Below are 19,290 nucleotides of genomic sequence, written 5' to 3'. Positions count from 1 at the left end.
AGGAGGACCTCCGGCCCTCATCCCGCCCCCCCCCCGCCGGTAGGCAGGGTGGACCTCGCTTTACAACTACGGTGGGCAAATTAACGGTGTGCAACTGAACGGTGTGCGACTGAACGGTGTGCGACTGAGCGGTGTGCGACTGAGCGGTGTGCGACTGAGCGGTGTGCGACTGAACGGTGTGCAACTGAGCGGTGTGCGACTGAGCGGTGTGCGACTGAGCGGTGTGCGACTGAGCGGTGTGCGACTGAGCGGTGTGCGACTGAGCGGTGTGCGACTGAGCGGTGTGCGACTGAGCGGTGTGCGACTGAGCGGTGTGCGACTGAGCGGTGTGCGACTGAGCGGTGTGCGACTGAACGGTGTGCAACTGAACGGTATCCAAATGAATTTTCTTCTGTGTCCAAAAGCTACTGTGTCCAAAATTATTGTGTCCAAATGCACTGTGTCCAATTGAGTCGTGTGCAAAGTTTCGTGTCCATTTGCAACGTATCCATTTGCACCGTGTCCAATTGTACGGTGTCCAAGTGCACCGCTCCCTTCAAACTTAACCCTCCACGCGAACCACACACTGACGTTGGAGTGATCGACTTCCTTGAAGCTCCGATCCAAATGGCTCTAACCAGAATGAGCGTTTTTTCTGAAGAGGTTTTCAAAACAGTCAAGAGCCTAAAAAATAAAAAAGCTCCGGAATATGATCTCATAACAGCTGAAATCATCAAACAACTCCCCAAAAACGGTATAACGCTAATGACCGCCATATTCAATAGAATTCTCAAAACTGGTTGCTATCCAGCTCAATGGAAAATAGCGCAGATCATTATGATACCAAAACCTAAGAAAAATCCAAGCGAGGTATCTTCCTATCGAACAATCAGCCTCCTGCCACTTGTATCAAAAGTATTCAAAAAACTGTTGCTGAAAAGGATCAAACCTTTAGTAAGAGATTACATTCCTCAACACAAATTCGGGTTTAGAGAGAAACGCAGCACGATAGAACAGGTTCATAGAGTAGTGAATGTTGTCAATGAAACATTGGAGAGTAAGAAATATAATCACGCTCAGCGGTATTCCTGGATATAAACCAGGCATTCGACAAAGTTTGGCACACTGGACTGCTATACAAATTAAACAAAATCTTGCCTTAACCATTCTATTTATTATTAAAATCATATTTAAAGATGTTTTGAGGTTAAATTTCAAGATTCTTTATCAAAACTAAAACCCATAAAAGCGTCGGTCACACAGGGAAGCATTCTTGGTCCTCTACTCTACGTTCTTTACACTGCCGATCTTCCCATGCACCCAAAGGTCATTACGGGAACGTTTGCAGATGATACTGCTCTACTCTCAACTGACGCACATCCTAGCACCGCCTTCAGCAACTTGCAGGGAAATATTATAGAAATAGAAAAGTGGCTAGTCAAAGGGAGAATAAAGGTAAACGAATCCAAATCTACCCACGTGACATTTACTCTGCGCAGGTGTTTGAGATCGCATCGAAACATTAAAAGTTACATTAAATCTAATTTCGCATTGCGGCATGGACTTAGCAAAATTGTTAAAACATCTTCCATCTCAAAGTCGAAAAATACCAACAGCTCGACTAATGTTATTGTCTTTCAGAGTTTTTGTGTTAATAACCGAGCCCATGTCGCAAACAAGTATCAAAATAAGTGCGAAAACAACTCCGACGGTTGAACGCTCGACTTGCGGTACCGACACGCGCGAGGCCGTGACGTAGGCCGTGACGTGTAGGCCGCCTGCTTATCGCTTGCGCGAATTTCGATCTCGCGCCAAAATCCACGCGAATTTTCACGCGGCGGCCAATTAAACTCGGCGCCCCGTTAGAAATTTGAACATCGCAAAGTGGAGTAAAACTATTGGCGGCGAGCAACGACAAGGATCGTTGCTCGAAAAATATAAAAGAGCCTGCTCGCAAGGAGCACACACACTCGCTTAGAACGCACAGAGTAACCGCATACGATTCACCGCTTTTTGATAACCGCTATTCTTTTTTGATAACCGTTATTTCTCGTGATATACCGCATTTATAACAACCGCTCGTTCCTGGACAATCTCTTTTTTGGCTTTTTGAATACCTTTGTGATTAATCGTGCATTGTGTTTAGTACTGTGTAAAACTGTTGCTTTATTCATGTTAATTGACATTATTGTTTCTTTTAATTATTAAAGACACGAAAATAGAAATACGTGAGTGCTTTTTTGTGACGTCAAGTCCTTCCGCAAATCCTCGCGTTTCGTCGCGCTTGAAATCGAGTCGCTCTCGAACATCCTGCCCTCAGGTACTCATTAACCAGATTGCTATACCACAAGCGGACGAGGCCAAGTATCTCGGCATGTATTTAGATAGACGTCTTACTTGGAGGAAACATATATGTATAGACGAAACGAAAACAACTGGACACGCAGCTGCGGAATATGTACTGGCTTGCTAGCAGACGCTCGCAACTTTCTCCTGAAAGTAAAATCGCTATTTATAAGTCCATACTCAAGCCGGTTTGGACCTATGGCATCTAACTTTGGGGTGCAACTAAAGAAAGCAACATTGATATAATTGAGCGTTTCAAACCAAAACTCTGCGTACCATGCTTGATATTCCTTATTATATCAGCAACAAGTTCATCTATGATGACCTGAAAATCAACATTGTCCGATTAGAAATATCTAAATTCAGCGGAAACTACACGACACGTCTTTCTCAACATCCTAACACTTTAGCCACAGGACTACTCGACCCGACGTGCGTTCGCTTCAGTAGGCTGAAGAGAATTAATACACTTGACCTGACACAGATTTTGAATCCCGAAAAGTCTCCTTACATGGTCTTAGGAATCAATGGACTCCTAGCCAGTAGTAATTCAAGAATACAGTACTGAAAGTACAGATATCTATGCTAATTATTGTCTGAGGACAGATTGCAATGAGAAAGAAAGAAAAAGTGTACAGTAACATAAAGATTGCAGTTCCGGCAAAATTCAAAATAGGTGATCCGGTACGCATCAGCAAGTTTAAGATAATCTTCGAGAAAGGTTTTACGCCCAACTGGACCACCGAGATTTTTCGAATAGTTAAGGTACAACGAACCAATCCCGTGACGTATTTACTGAAGGATTCGTGCGACGAACTGATCGCCGGAGGATTCTACGAGTACGAGCTGCTGCATGTCTCCGATCCCGACGTATATCTTGTTGAAAAAGTGCTGCGCCGAAAAGGCAACGAGTTTTATATGAAATGGTTGGGAATGTACGAGTTGCATAATTCCTGGATAAATAAAGCAGCTATAGTATGATAAAAATAGTATTTTATTTAAAATATATTTTATTTAAAATGTATATTATTTAAAACGTACTTTATTTAAAATATATATTATTTAAAATGTATTCTAATATTTAAAATGTATATTATTTAAAATGTATTTTATTTAAAATGTATATTATTTAAAATGTACATTATTTAAAATGTATTTTATTTAAAATGTATATTATCTAAAATGTATTTTATTTAAAATGTATATTATTGCATAAACTGTTATTATTTATAAAATAAACTATGTTATTATTTATTAATTAGAAAATAAAACTTTGTGTGGTAGTGCGGAGGCGCGCTGGCTTCCTTACCCCACGATTCGTAAACAGGGGGTGGTCGTGGAGAGGTAGTCTTCAATGAACACGTTCGATTTACTATGTACAGAAATATATTCTTACGTAATTACAAAGTTGCTAGTTATATACAGGTGTTTATTTTTAGATTTGTTTGTTTGTGGCCCTGAAAAGGGCCGATTGAACGCGGGTGTAAGCGTTAGGACAGGCGTTCTCGCCACTGGAAATGAGATGCCGTCAAAGTCGTCCGGAGTGGTCCCCACTTCCGGAGCGCGAGTGGAGTCCCGGGAGGAATGTAACTCCTTTCCGGCGATGTCGGAACGTCTGTCTGCGTGGCCTGGTGTTGCGTCACTTCCTCCCAGTCTGAGAGGTTGGACTGCGTGGCTCTCTCGCAAGTGTTGTTGGAGGCCTGCGTCGCCTTCTCGTATGTGGAGGAGTGAACCTGGGTGCCGCGATGCACCCTGCTCTCGGGGTGTCTGGGTCCCTCGGGCTGTCCGCTCCGAAGGTGAAGATGGTAGCGGAGAGAGCTTAGACGGGCACTTCCACTCGTAGGTCGGCGAGGTATAGCGCCGGACTCGTACGTTTTACGTCGAGAGTAACTCCCGTCCAGGGCGTGTGCGATGCACCGGCGACAACTCGAGTGGCTGCAGTTTCCACTCCCTCAGCGTCCAGCAGACGGGATGTGGGAAGGTTGCTTCCGGTGAAGGCTCCGCTCCTGTCCGCTCAAAGGGCCCAGGTGAGGTGGGCGGCGGCAACGGACGTGGACGTCTCCTTACTCCTTGTGTAACGATGCATTCCCCCCATCATTACTAAACCGTACCCGGCCGCCGATCCGCCGGAAGTCCGCCGCCCGACGAACACCGGTCGGGCAAAGGCGGAGGCGCTGAGCGCCCATTTTTAAATAACATCAGAAACACGTAAACACCGAACCGCCGTTAGGCGCGCGAAAACATCGAGAACCGACGACGCGCTCAGGTAACCGACCGACCGTTGCCCATTTTTAAATAACATCAGAAACGCGTAAACATCTAACCGCCGTTAGGCGCGCGAAAACATCGAGAGCCGACGACGCGCTCGGGTAACCGCCCGACCGTTACCGAAAATACCCGAGTCGCGCGCGCCGGTTCAACGATAAACCAGATACCGTTAGAACAATAGGCGAATTACGCAGACGCGCGCGCCGAAAACCGGTATAAATAGAGCGCGTTTCTGAATATCGAGATCTGATCTTCCGCACCGCCAGAGTCTGTAAGACGCCTGGAAACCGCCTAGATCCTTAACCGCTCAGAGAGAGAAAACGGAGTTGGGAGTACTCAGCCTCCGCCGAGAGTTTGCGGCATCTCCGAGAGCGATCCTTCCGAAACCGATTAAGACGAGGCAAACAGGAACGGGCGTACTCATCCCCGTCGGAAGTACTTGACATACACCGACACGCACTCACACGCTTGTATCATTCGCTCATACATAACGATCTTACATTCGATACTCTGCGTCCAGCTAATTATTGTTATACATTTGCGCACTCACTCGTCACTCGTCTCGCACGCACACCAATACACCCGCACACCTATACACACTCACACACATAAACACACACGCTGTACATATACACTACAACACGCAATAAATTATATTTTATCTAACATCACTTTCGTTCGTCTCTCGATACCCTTTCACGAGCCCCGGATCCCGACCGAGTTATCCGTCACCGCCTCGCGAAAGCGGTTTATTACACTTGTTTGCTGCGTCTGTACAAGGCGCGAAAGAAAGTAATTGACGGACCCGAGCTCTGTCAGCCGTCGCTAACTCAGCCGTGCTTCACAAGAGAAGTCCTCTCCAGCAGCGCTGAGCCGCGACTAATTATTTCGCTCCGCTGGTGTCCTTATATACTGTCACTCAACGAATTTCACTTGCTGGTAGCGGCTCTCAGTTGGCGCCGCATTTCGGTGGGCTCCCGAAGTTCCTGCGGGCTTGCCAGTGTTCGGCGCGTGATAGCAGCCGCGCGCTTTTATGTGTCGTGCGCGTGATCGCCGGTCGTTCTCAGGGATGCGTATGTTCTTCGCGCGTCTGAGCTTTTGTGGTGGTTATCCGCCACAACTTATTACAATTCTCGATATAATATACGACATTTTTCGCTCCTTACAGCGGTATTTTAAAATGCCCCCACGGTAAAGTATCCGTCGTTCCAGACGACGAGTCGCTTGTCGTTGTGTGGACTGAGTGCGACCTTCACCGCGACTCCGACACCGTGTACACCTCGTGTAACTTGGATGTTATGCAGGATTGCTTGCACGTCATCTCGATCGTCGCAGACAACGCGCGTAATTGTCGAATGTTATCGTTCTCGCGACGACGCTGCTCTTGACACCTTTGATTTTCTTCGTGTCGCTCCTACCGTAGACTCGTAGTGCGTACATCTTCGCTCTGAGCCCGACAAATTCCGTCATGATCGCGCCATTGTTCTCGTCTTTCATCAAACCTGACACTTTCTTATTAGCGAGCGGCATGCCGTACGCGTTGTCTGTCGCGTAATCACTCGTACCGAATTTATCGATGTCACGCTTCATATCCTCGTATGCATCCTCACACTCGACGCGATAGATAAGACTGTTCATGTTGGTATATGTTACTCTACACTTGTCCTGATACAATGGTAACATATATTCGTAGTAAAATTTATACAAACGAATCTTAGACACATCGAGAATGCACATACCCGCATAGATTAGTTTATCAAACTTTATTTCGAGTTTATGCAATTCTACGGCTATGAGATCTTCCGCGAAGACGCTTCTGCTGTGGAAGTTCGGTTTCGCGATCATCGCTTCTGCGCCATATCGTCCGTCCCATGGAATTACGAGTCGAACGTCCAAATGATTACGCACGTTCTTCATGGTCTTGCCGAACAGGGCATTATTCATCAATTTGTATAGATTTTTCTGGAACTCGTCTTTCGCGCGAATTTGCAGTTGCGTATTCAGTTCGATGTATCCGCGCAGCCACGGAGATTGCGCGAATCGTAGTATTCGATGTATCTTTGTAACGCGTAATCCGTGTCGAACGCATTGCTGTAAATTACGCTAATACGTCACGTAACGGCGCTTATCGTACGGTGTGGCAAGGAATCTGTTCTGTTGTTTTCCGAGAGGCTTATCACGCGTCGGGCAGAACGGCAAATTTGCGTGAGCGCCATGAAGACTGGGCGGATACGCAAGGTCGATTTCTAGAATGTAACCGATAGGTGAGTCGGGTATCACAGACATTACGTCGATACTTGTAATGTCATTGACCCATTGAAAATTTGCGTAAGATAACGATTGACACTTCGCCCATCCGTACAAATTATTTACGTCGAAATACATGAGATACGACGACGGTTCCAAAGGATCATACGACTGTATATACTTGTTATTAGCGCGCGCGTATTTATTGAAACATTGACTTAACCCGTAGCGCGTATTCTGCGTTCCACGAACATCACTATATCAATATCGGTTAACAGTTCGAATCGAACGCCCATATGCTTTAACATAGCATCCCACTGTATATCCAAATAACATATAGTAGTGCGCGGGATCTAACTCGTAACTCCTCGTACACGCGTCGCGAAAATTTTCGAAGACATCGGCTAATAAAAGAACATCAGTTTTCAAATATAAATCGCTATAGTCTCCCAATCTCTCGATGTGAAACCACTTCCAGACTTTTATCGCGTGCGCGTAATAGCTCCTGGATGATATCACCGGTCAGTGAACTATAGAATGATTCGCGCGGTGGTAAACAAGTCTCCCGCAATTTATCGATGCTGTTGACATACTCGTACGGAAATACATCTTTTCGCGTAAGGAACTTGAAATCGGCATCATCAAGATCGGAAAATTCTGAACGTGCAATCGTCAACTCACTCTTGCCGAGATACGATGCCAATTTTTCGAGACTCGCACCTCGAAATTTGAAGGAATCCACGAAGCGCAATTTTACGCGTCTCCCGCGCGCGAACCATCTTCCCTCGTTCGACTCATCTTCGACATTCTTTGTGAAAGAGATGTACGTTTCCTTCGTCAACGGTAGCAATTTGACACTGCCAGGAAAGGCGTTAACCACGTCTCTAATAATAAAATGCCCGTCGTAACTTGATAAATTGTGAAAAAATATAGGAATGACGTACGATTTCTTATAATTTAAATTGCAATTTGAATGCGCGGGACCTCTATAATGACCGGTCAAATGACAATGATCGCGTACGAGGACATCTTCCAGTCCGAACGGTTTTTCGCACACATGACAGTGTGTCGCGCTCTTGAATCTCTCCCGCTCCTCCGGTGTAAAATTCGCCATAGACACATTTGCGCCGAGAATATTCTTTGCGTAAAGCGCCAGATCGCGCAATTCCCGATACGCAATTCTCACCGCGATATGTTCTGTATGTCGATTTAGCATCGTCGAACGCGCATCGTATGTAATATCCTACACTGTAGACCTTATGATGTTGAACGATGGATGTGTTCGATGTTCTCTCTTCTTTCTTTTTCTCCAGCGCGCATTCCGGATCAGCGTACACTACGAACGGAAGTCGCTTCTTTCTATCGTAATTGCGAAAATTTAACCACTTATCGTCTTCGGTAGGAAGAAAGATCGCACACTTGTTCATTTTTCCGCAGTCCATGCTGTAAATCAATAATTCATCGCTCGTGCGAAAATAGTGCATGCATCTTCAACACGACCGTTTATTTTTATATCATATACGAGGTTTGATCAAAAAATACGCGGAATTTTCGTTTTTCTCAAAAAATCTTTATTTATTCATCAATATTAATTTTGTCCTCTTCAAAGTAGTCCCCATTAGATATAATACACTTGTGCCAGCGTTTTTTCCAATCTTCGAAGCACTTCTGAAACGCAATTTTCGGTATGGCGTTTAGCTCCTTCAGCGATTCTGTCTTTATCTCATCAATGTTGGCAAAACGTCGTCCTTTCATGGTTTTTTTTATCTTCGGGAATAGGAAGAAGTCGCAGGGGGCCATGTCCGGCGAATACAGAGGCTGAGGCATCATAACGATGTTGTTTTTGGGCAAAAATTCACGAACAAGCAGTGAAGTGTGAGCAGATGCATTATCATGGTGCAATTGCCATGAGTTGTTTCGTCACAAATCCGGGCGTTTTTTTTATCGCTTCACGCAAACGACGTAGAACTTCCAGGTAGTACTTCTTATTGACCGTACGACCTGGTGGCAAGAACTCATGGTACACTATGCCGTTAAAATCGAAGAAAACAGTGAGCAGAACCTTTACATTCGATCGAACTTGATGAGCTTTTTTCGGTCTTGGCTCTTCAGAAAGCTTTCATTGGGACGATTGGGCCTTAGTTTCGACGTCATATCCGTACATCCATGTTTCATCACCAGTTATGACTCGTTTGAGCAGTTCTGGATCATCGTTGACTTCATTCAGCAACTCCTGAGCAATGTCCATTTGGCACTGCTTTTGGTGGAAATTCAACAATTTCGGAACAAATTTTGCTGCCACACGTCTCAGGCCCAAAACATTCGAAAAAATTGCTTGGCATGAGCCAAATGATATGCCAACATCATCAGCAACCTCTCTGATAGTGATTCGGCAATTGTCCATAATCATTTTCTTCACTTTTTCGATGTTGTCATCGGTTGTTGATGTGCTGGAGCCTCCAGGGCGCTCGTCATCTTCAATACGGCCCTCTGGGAAACGTTTGTACCACTTATAAACGCTTGTTTTATTTATAGAAGACTCGCCAAAAGCAACATTCAACATTTCCAATACGGTGCTGCACTTTATTCCATTCTTAAAGCAAAATTTAATGCAAATTCTTTGTTCCATTTTTTCCACAAGTAAAAAATCGCCGAGCACACCAAAACACGTGTAACCTTTTCGACAGCCAACAATAAAGTAAGCATCCAATATGGCTACCAATTTCAAGATACGTCAGGAACAAGTGTACCAACACAATAGAAAAAAATTATGACAATTGGACTTATACAGCCCGCAAAATTCAAAAATTCCGCGTATTTTTTTATCAAACCTCGTACATTACAATATTTATATTATATAACAAATATGTTTTTCTTAATTCATATTTACCGATCGCATATATACGCTTTATGTTGCCGGACGCTCAATTGTGAGCTAACAAGAAGAGGTAGATTCCTGATACACGCAAAGTGCGCCACGTTATCTCGTCGTGTCGTATCGCTCAAATACAACAGATTGACGTGTCTCTCCTTTTTGTCACTTGTAGAGGAACGATACCGCAGCCGCCTTCCTTGTTCTTCTTATCCCGAACGGTATACACGTTGATAGATATATCATTGAGACGTTCAAATCTAGTGATCCCGTTCAAATTCACTGGAAACTCGACGCTGTCCAGATTCAACATCATGGAATAGTGAGGATATCGCGAGCTTCTTTCCGCATCTTTTTCAACTGGATATAGAGCGGCGATTACCGCTCACGCGAAACACGCGTTATCCGTAGGTCGCATATTGACCACCGCTCTTTTCAATTTAATATTTCGCGGTATCTCGACGTGACATCCAGCGCGCATAAGGTTATATCTGTTAATATTCACCATTAGGTTTCGTATTCGCGATAAAGCCCATCCATTATCGCGCTCTTGAAACTTCTACAGCGAGGCTAAAACAGCGACCACATGCCTTCCATATCATTCTCGCAAATCGGACGTAGGTAGAAACGAATGATTCTTTGTAGCGATGGTTTTAACAGCAATTTTATCACTCGCGACAAACTCACCATTAAACGCGGTATTGACCTTGATGCTGTCGTATCTATCTATAACATCGCGTACTCGATCGAGCACGGTATCCCAGACGTCTTCAAGAAATCGTAGAGATTCAATGTAATCGAAATTGATAATAGCACCAGTTAATACGCGTCTAATGAAAGCCGTCTCGATCTCGGACCACGAGAATCCTTTGCGTCTCTCGACTCCGCCGCCCTCGCGCTCGAAACGTCAACGCAGATCATCTCTCACGCCTATCAGTCGAACGATTCGTGCAATCAGAAAATTGATCGTTCCAACAGACCTTATCCGATGCTCGCCTCGACACTTTTTTCGCAGAAATTCGAGACGGTTGTCACATCGTTGCGCCCACGCAAAATACGCATCCAGCGTCGGGACATTCCGCGCGCTATCGAAAAGGTCGCGCTCTTCCATTGTTTTTCGATCCATTACTTATTCCTCAATGCACACAAAGATTTCTTACTATAAGTCATGTATCTTCCTCATTATATTCCTCAATGTAAAATAAGGTTTTCGTCTCGCAACCGCTGCACCAATGATTCGACACGTTGAAAATTTTGTCGATGGGATTGTATGCGCGTAGTATTTCGCTATGCACTACTTTCTTTATATGCGTCAATATATTTCTCGTAAAACTTGATCTATGCGCAATCCACGCAATATCTCTCTTCTTCTTCGAAATAGTCTCCGTTATCAAATTCGCAATTAAATAATGTAGAAATAATGTACAACGTGATTCACTTCCCATGAAAAATTCGGAACGCCATATTGCCACTTCCAATTTCGGTAAAGTAAATAGCAATCGGCTCAAACGTCTGCGAAAGGTTCGTCAAATCGCGCATCGCTCGCTTCTCGCACGAATTTTTCGCTAAAATCGATTTTTTCTTTACAGTACAAACAGTCCTCTATATAATATTTGCGGTACTCTTTTTTTAAACAATTTAATATTTCTAATACTTGTATATATTCGATACTTTTAATTAGAATATTCACTATTCTTCTGGCTAGTTTCAGTATATACATATATTTTATTTAACTTTAGCCATATAGCCAAGAAGTGGACTTGGTTTACAAATTATCCTTATCCACACATATCTCACGCACACACATTCATACCTTTTACAATTCTAAGACTAGCTAGGAGTAGCTTATTTATTCCATTTCATATTCATATTATTTTATCTTATTTCCTTTTCTTTTCACATCTCTACTTTCTTTTCCTATTTTTTTATTATTAATTCCTTTTCCAACCACAATTTCCGCAGTATCCTACCTTTCTTATTATTTAACTCATCACTCCAAATACTATCTTCTATTTCCTTACAATTTTTCCTATGTCTTTAAACCAATCTTTTATCAGTTCGCATTCTTTTACATAGTGACTCATACAATTTTTCCCATTGCCGCAAAATAAACACAATGTCTCCTCTTCCTCCAACCAATATTTATTCTCCTCTTCCATATTTCCGCACCTTCACCTTAACAATGCCCTTATCATATCTCCTATATTGCCTTCGTCTACACTACTTTTTCTCAGATAACTTGGTCCTTCTCCTGTTTCCAATTCCTTATATTTCTTGTTGCATCTGGCCTCTCTAATTTACCTTTGGTAATGATTTCCCGTTCCTATTCATTCCTTCTTTACCGGCACTCTCCATGTTGCCCGTTCTCTTCGCCATCCTAACCCCAAAACTTCGTCGTTACTCTTTACCTCCAAAGATCTTCCTTTCTATTGTACTGCTTCACCTCCCTTCATTTGATAACCTTCCATTCCTTCCGCTCTCTTATCCTACTTAACTTATACGCTCCTACTTACTCGCTTTACACTTAAATTCAACTAAAACTATCTCACATACCCAACACGCATTCATTCGCTCACACGCCCTCTAACCAAGTCCTGGCTAGTTTCAGTAAAATATTCGGTAAATACTTGATTATGTTGCTTCGACCAAATATTTTTGAATAAACTAATATTTGAAATTGTCGCGACATTCTTTTATAGTAAAAATAATGGAGACGAATTCGATTAATCACACCGAGCACTCTAACTCCATCGCGGCGCGCTGTCACCGGACACGTCTCGCCCATCAGACAGACGTCATCACAGGACGCGAGAAAGAGACCCTTCCCGAAATTCGACGATACATCCTTTATTCTCGCTGTCCGCTCGATATTATCAACATCACCGGATACATCTTACCACCGTTCTCCTCGTCATCAGATACTGAAAAGAAATAAAAACAAGCGAGCTTATAATCTCGGCTCTCGACGAGTCTCTCGACTCTCGACATGAATTGTACGTTCGCCGTGGCGCGTCAGACGCGATATTGACCAGTCGTGAACCGCCGTCCCTGCGCGCCGAGGTACTGCGAGGATGCGATTTGCGTCGACCTGCGTTATGGCTCTTGCAGACCAACGTGACGCGTGACGCGCGATATCCAATGAGAGTTCTGCTTTTCCGAAAAAATAAAGCTCTCATTGGATATCGTGCGTCGCGCGTCGCGTCATCGCGCTGGTTTGCAAGAGCCATTAGACGTACCGTCGCTAATCGCGACTCGACGATCATGTCTCTTAAAATATAGCTAACGCCACCTCTCGCCTGATTTCATCACACTCTCTCGCCTACTCGCCATACCGCCCTCCACAACCTCCACCCTCTCACCGCCCTGCTTTCCCCACGGCCGCACTTTCCTTCTCACTATACGTACCCCGTCTGTTCTTCCCCTCGGCCCGATTCCCTCGGATATCTTTCTATCTTATTTTCTCTTACAGAGATCTCTCTCACTCCAATAGAAAAAAGTGCGTTAGAACCGGCCCTACTACCCTACTTCCTAACTATACTACCATATTGCACAATTACGCACATAAATTTGGTATTTATAATATCGGTACTTTCACCTTAAAATGGAAAATTAACGAGTTTTCAAAATTTCGATAACTTTTTCTGTTTCTCGTTTATAATTTCTTTAACAATTTGGGTGCACTTAAATCGGCCCAATAAAACATCTCGTAAAATTTCAGGTTCAATACAAATATATTTTAATAAAGAAACTAAATTATCTACAATGTCAAAAACAATATTATGTTCCGCAAAAAATGATGCTAATTTTATTTTCGCGCGTTTTACTTAATTATTATATGTAAGAGTACTGACATCGGAAAGGCTTTAATCAATTTGATTTAGACAAAATTAAATGCAATGATTGTGATGCATCATACGTTGATCAGACTAGTAGAAGATTACAAACGAGAATCAACGAACATCGGAATCATATACGCAGAAATACATCTAATAGTTCAGTTATTACTGACCATAGATTAAACTTTAATCATAAGTTTAATTGGAATAATATCGAGATCTTAGACAATGAACCTTTCCTAAGGAAACGTCTAATTTCAGAAATGCTTTTTATTAAAAAACAGAAAAATAGTTTGAATTTACAGACGGATACGGAATGCTTACATCACGCTTATGTCAACGCGATCGAAAAACTCCCAAACATCTGATTTCTTATTTGTAAACAGTTCCACTGATACACCTCTCTAGGTAAATATTTTGACATCTTTCAGTCTGCGAACTGTCTACCATATGTTTGCCTGGTTTTGAGTTTGGCAAGGAGCGCGCGTTGACTATTTAATTTATGTTTAATTTATTATCCGTTGGCGTTTTCTTATTTATTATTTTTTCTGACTTAGGCCGATTTTACTACAAGCAAATTTACGCATCTCTTTTTGTAAGTTCCTTATTTTATTTTACTTCAAATTATCAGTCTCGTCATACGTGCGTTTCCCCACAATTTGAATGTTCCAGGCAGAGAGATGCGTGCGATCTTTGCCATAATGGGCTCCTTATTAATTATTAGTCATAGACCATGGGGTTTATACCTCTGTTCATCAACCACGGAGGAGCGCACCCTGGACGTTGACGTTTTGACCATGACTGCGATGACTTACTGATTTTAGTTTATAATTTTATTTTATGATTCCGATTATTAATTTGTTTATAATTTCATACATCAATGCGCTGATGAAGGTCCAAAAAAAGGGACCGAAACGTTCGCTGTCGTTAATTCAATTTAATATTATTAGTCATTTTACGCTTTCCACACCGCGCTGGCTCATATTGCCTGTTTTCTTTATATTTGTTATATTCATTAAAGCCTTTTGTAAGTTTTATTCGATTGATTTAGACTGTGTACTTTTATCATATGTTTGACCGATTGTGAATGAGTCACAAAATTTATTTTACAACACGCAATATCTATGTTACAAATACTACAAAAAGCTTTATTCGGTTCGAAATGGGAAGTCAACCATCCTTTAAAAACATTTTCGTCTAACCATGAATTTTTAAATACCCGGACTTTTTGTTTTTTAATGGCTCTTTTAGCAACATTTCCATATTGCACAAATATTATAATTAATATTGAACAAATTGTAATAGTTTATTTACTTACGTAACACTATACTTAATCTGTCCTTTACGATCCCGCCAAAACTGAGGTGCTCCGTGCCTCATGCAGAGCTGCCAGTTCGTGGGAAATGGGAGCTCCCACCATTTACCGCGGGACTTACTAACACAGACGTAGTCGCTACGTCATAGCGTGTACGTGTAGCTTCGTGCGTGGGGGCAGGCTACGAGCTACGAACAGCACTGATCACGAAAACGTTCGCCGCTCGCACATGTTCGGCCGTCGAATTTTCCTATTCGCTTGCAATATATGCAATATATATATTTCTATGCAATACAACAGAATAAATGCAATTAGTAGAATAAATATAATTAGAATGGAAATAGAATATTTATATTATACAGGGTGTCCCAAAGCACCCTTTACAACGCTCGTGAGCAGGTAGAGCACAGTAAATTGAACAGAAAAGTCCTGTACCATTTTGCAATTTTCGCAATAATTATTGAAATATTAATTAAAAAAGATTGGCGAATGAGCGCGCGTTTCGCGCGGCTAGACCGTGGGACGTACGCTCTAGGCGTGCCAGCGGCGAGCTTCGCAGTGTCGCACGGCAACGAAAAGTTTGGTGGCCCTGCGACGAGAGTCGGGGTACGCGCGAGCAGCGAGCGGCCATTAATAACAATTATTAAATGATTTAGATAAATAATGCTAATTAAATGCTTGCTTAACAATTACAAAAAGAATTAATTATTGAATAATAATATATTATTATTATTATTATTTTATTATGATTTTTAATTATTTTTTTACGTTTCGTGGAAAAAGAAACGATAAGAAAGATAAGAGAATTTGATGCTGCAATAATATACTTACAAAAGGAAACGATCGAGAATCAATTGTGAATTTACGATCCTTCATCAAGGTAGGATTCATAACTACGGTAAAACACAATAAAAAATTAAAATTGTGAATGCTGAAAATTAGATATCTATGAAAAAGAAACAAAGAATCTATCGTGTGAATTTACGCTTATAAGCTTTCGTTAATTTATTATTTACAATTACTATAGAAAACAATGTAGATTTACATGTGTGCATATTATTTTTCTCCCTACTTTGATTTTATAATTAACATCAGAAATTTTATCAGTAATTATGTATGGTCCAATCCATAGAGAGTCGAGTTTCTTTGAACGTCCTCTCCGAACTGTTTCATCATGTAGCAATATTTTGTCTCCTACCTTGAAAGTGGTTTGTTTTGCCCTTTTGTCGTATTGCTCTTTTACTTTAATTTTTTCCTCTCTTATGTGCTCTTTAGCGATTTGGTTTGTCGCTCGTATTCTTTCTTTTAATTCCTGGGCGTAGTTATCGTAAGTATACGTAGGTTTCGGCGGCGTTGTTAGCGCTGTTGGTAAGATTGCTTGATGTCCGTATACTAGTTCGAAAGGAGTAAATCCTGTTGCCGTATGAGGGGTAGTGTTGTACGTAAACATGGCATAAGGTATCCACTCGTCCCAGTCTGTCTGGTCGGCATTTATATAATGTCGTAAGTACTCAGCTAGTGTACGATGTGAGCGTTCTAGCGCACCATTACTCTCTGGATGGTATGCGGTTGTCTGTATTTTTTCTATTTTTAATAGTTTGCACATGTTTTTGAACATATCGCTTAAAAAGTTCGTGCCTTGATCCGTTAGCACTTTGTCAGGGATTCCGTGTTCAAATATTATTTTAACTACGAATTCTTTTGCTACGGTGGCGGCTTCTTGATTAGGTAAAGGAACTGCCTTACTGAATTTTGTAAGATTATCTTGGAAGGTTAGAACATATTTATTTCCGTTATTTGTTACGGTTAATGGTCCTACAATATCTAGCGCACATTTTTCGAAAGGTCGGCTAGCTGTATCAGTTATTACTAAAGGTGCTTTAGATTTTCGCTTTAATTTATTTTTTTGGCAAAATTCGCATTTAGCGATATAATTTTCAACGTATTTAGTTAATCCGGACCAGTTATGTTTCATTCTAATCCTATTAATTGTTCGTTCAATTCCTTGGTGTCCGCCTAAGGGTGCGTCGTGATATTCGTACAATATTCGCGCTTTATCTTCTTCGCTATAGTCTCTCCTTTCGTTATAGCTTTCTTCCTTTTCTTCTTTTAGATTGAGAACTACGTTGCGGCTTAACGCGTCGGCGTTGGTATTTGATTTTCCGGATCGGTGTACGATTTCGTAATCATATTCTTCCAGTTTTAGTCTCCATCTTATTAGCCGTGATCCTGGATCGGCTACATTGAATAACCATACCAATGGCTTATGATCCGTTATTATTTTAAATTTAGTACCATATAAATAAGGTCTATAATATTTTACTGCCCATACTATTGCTAATAACTCCTTTTCGGTAGTATTATAATTATGTTCCGCTCGCGATAATATTCTGCTGGCGTAAGCGATCGGTCGGTCTTGGCCTACTTCTCCTTGAGACAATATAGCTCCGATGGCGTAATCTGATGCGTCCGTCGTTAAAAGAAATTCTTGACTGAAATCAGGATATTTTAGCACCGGGGCGGTAATTAATTTATTTTTTAAAGTCTCAAATGCATTTTGTTGTTCTCCGACCCATTCGAATTTTTCTCCTTTTTTCGTTAGTTTCGTAAGAGGTTTGGCAATTTTAGAGAAATTTTCTATAAATTTTCGATAATATCCCGCTAAACCTATAAAAGATTGTATTTCTTTTACCTTGGTCGGTGTTGGGAATTCTCGTACTGCTTTTAGTTTAGAAGGATCAGGCATGATCTCGTTTTCAGTTCCTATGTGCCCTAAATATATTACTTCCTTCCTGAGGAACTCGCACTTATCAGGTTGAAGCTTTAAATTATGTTTTCGTAATTTGTTTAATACTTCGATAAGCCGTGTATTATGTTCCTTTAAACTTGCTCCGTATATGACTATGTCGTCCAAATATACTAGACATTTGATTCCTTGTAGTCCAGTCAGCACAGAGTTCATCAACCGCTGGAATGTGGCTGGCGCGTTCTTTAATCCGAACGGCATTCTATTGAATTCGTAATGTCCGTACGGCAGAGCTGCCAGTTCGTGGGAAATGGGAGCCCTCACCACTTACCGCGGGACTTACTAACACAGACGTAGTCGCTACGTCATAGCGTGTACGTGTAGCTTCGTGCGTGGGGGCAGGCTACGAGCTACGAACAGCACTGAGCGATCACGAAAACGTTCGCCGCTCGCACATGTTCGGCCGTCGAATTTACCTATTCGCTTGGAATATATGCAATATATATATTTCTATGCAATACAACAGAATAAATGCAATTAGTAGAATAAATATAATTAGAATGGAAATAGAATATTTATATTATATATAATAGAATAAATAAAATTTATCTTCCATTCTTTTATGTAAGAGAAATAACTTGATAATAAAATAATAAATATAAAAACTCAACAATAATTATATTTTTAAAAAAATAGCGTGGATTATAACTTTTGAGGTATGTTTAATACGTATTATATATAACTGATATGCTAGATTCAATAATTACTCAGCTTTTAAGGAATATAAATTAATAGAATAATATAAATTTAGATAAACACAGTTTATATTTATAGCTGAATGTAAAAATTATTAAAAAATACAAAATAAAATAAATAAAATATAATAAAATATAGAAATATAAAATATAAGAATAAAATAAAAATATAAAATATAAAATGTAATAAAAAAAAAAATGCTTAAGAAGCAAATTGCGTATGTACATGTATGTATTTAAATCTTAAAAGTTTTTAAGACTAGAATAACAAATAATTAAATTATTTTGAAAAGTTCTTAATATTAAACGTTTCGATCCTCGACTGGACCCTCTTCAGTAAAAACAAATTGAAAGAACGAGAAAAGGTTCTTGTTAAGACTATTGTTGAAACGCATTTTAACAGCCAGCGTAAATTAAAAACAAAAATAAAATGCTTTATAATCGATTATGGTTTTATTATATGATAATATTATTGTTGCGTTTGTTTTTATAAGTGCAATAAGTGCAATATCAAGAAAAAAGAAATAAGTTTTTGTTGTAGGATTTTGGAAAATTGAAAGCAAATTATTTGCAGCACGAACTATTTGTTCCTTTGTTCCATCAAAAAATTTCCTAATACATCTCACATTTCTAAAATTCTTTGAATGCATTTGTAACGTGTTAACCAACGTGTTTCTGAATATTTTAAAATATTCAAAGATTTATCTTTGAAGCACATCTAGAAATTTCGGAAAATAGCAGTTCTGTTTGGATTGCTGTTAATAAATTGTGGAAATGCCTTTAATAAAATGCTCACAATGTTGAGGAATTGTTTTATATAATGAACCGTGTTATCATAGGAGATTCACATCGGAAATGTTACTTATAAAAAAAACAGAGAGTTAGTTTGAACTTGCAGAGCGAATTATCGGATCATTAAATTCTTC

General features: G+C 40.8%; 1 protein-coding gene across 1 annotated transcript; it reads left to right on the top strand.

Moving 5' to 3' along the window:
* Positions 1–2,937: 2,937 nt before the first annotated feature.
* LOC115237038 lies at positions 2,938–3,306 on the top strand. Its single transcript, XM_029809805.1, has one exon. It carries the CDS (start codon positions 2,938–2,940, stop codon positions 3,304–3,306), a length of 369 nt encoding a protein of 122 aa, XP_029665665.1.
* Positions 3,307–19,290: the final 15,984 nt, after the last annotated feature.

This window comes from Formica exsecta, unplaced genomic scaffold, assembly GCF_003651465.1.
Source record: "Formica exsecta isolate Colony F162 unplaced genomic scaffold, ASM365146v1 scaffold268, whole genome shotgun sequence".
Classification (NCBI taxonomy): domain Eukaryota; kingdom Metazoa; phylum Arthropoda; class Insecta; order Hymenoptera; family Formicidae; genus Formica; species Formica exsecta.
Note: the sequence above shows the minus strand (reverse complement) of the source record. Positions and strands in the feature narration are given on the sequence as shown.

What these genes read in the sequence shown, in the direction of transcription:
- LOC115237038 (XM_029809805.1), top strand. Translation starts at nt 2,938, where the DNA reads ATGAGAAAGAAAGAAAAAGTGTACAGTAACATAAAGATTGCAGTTCCG.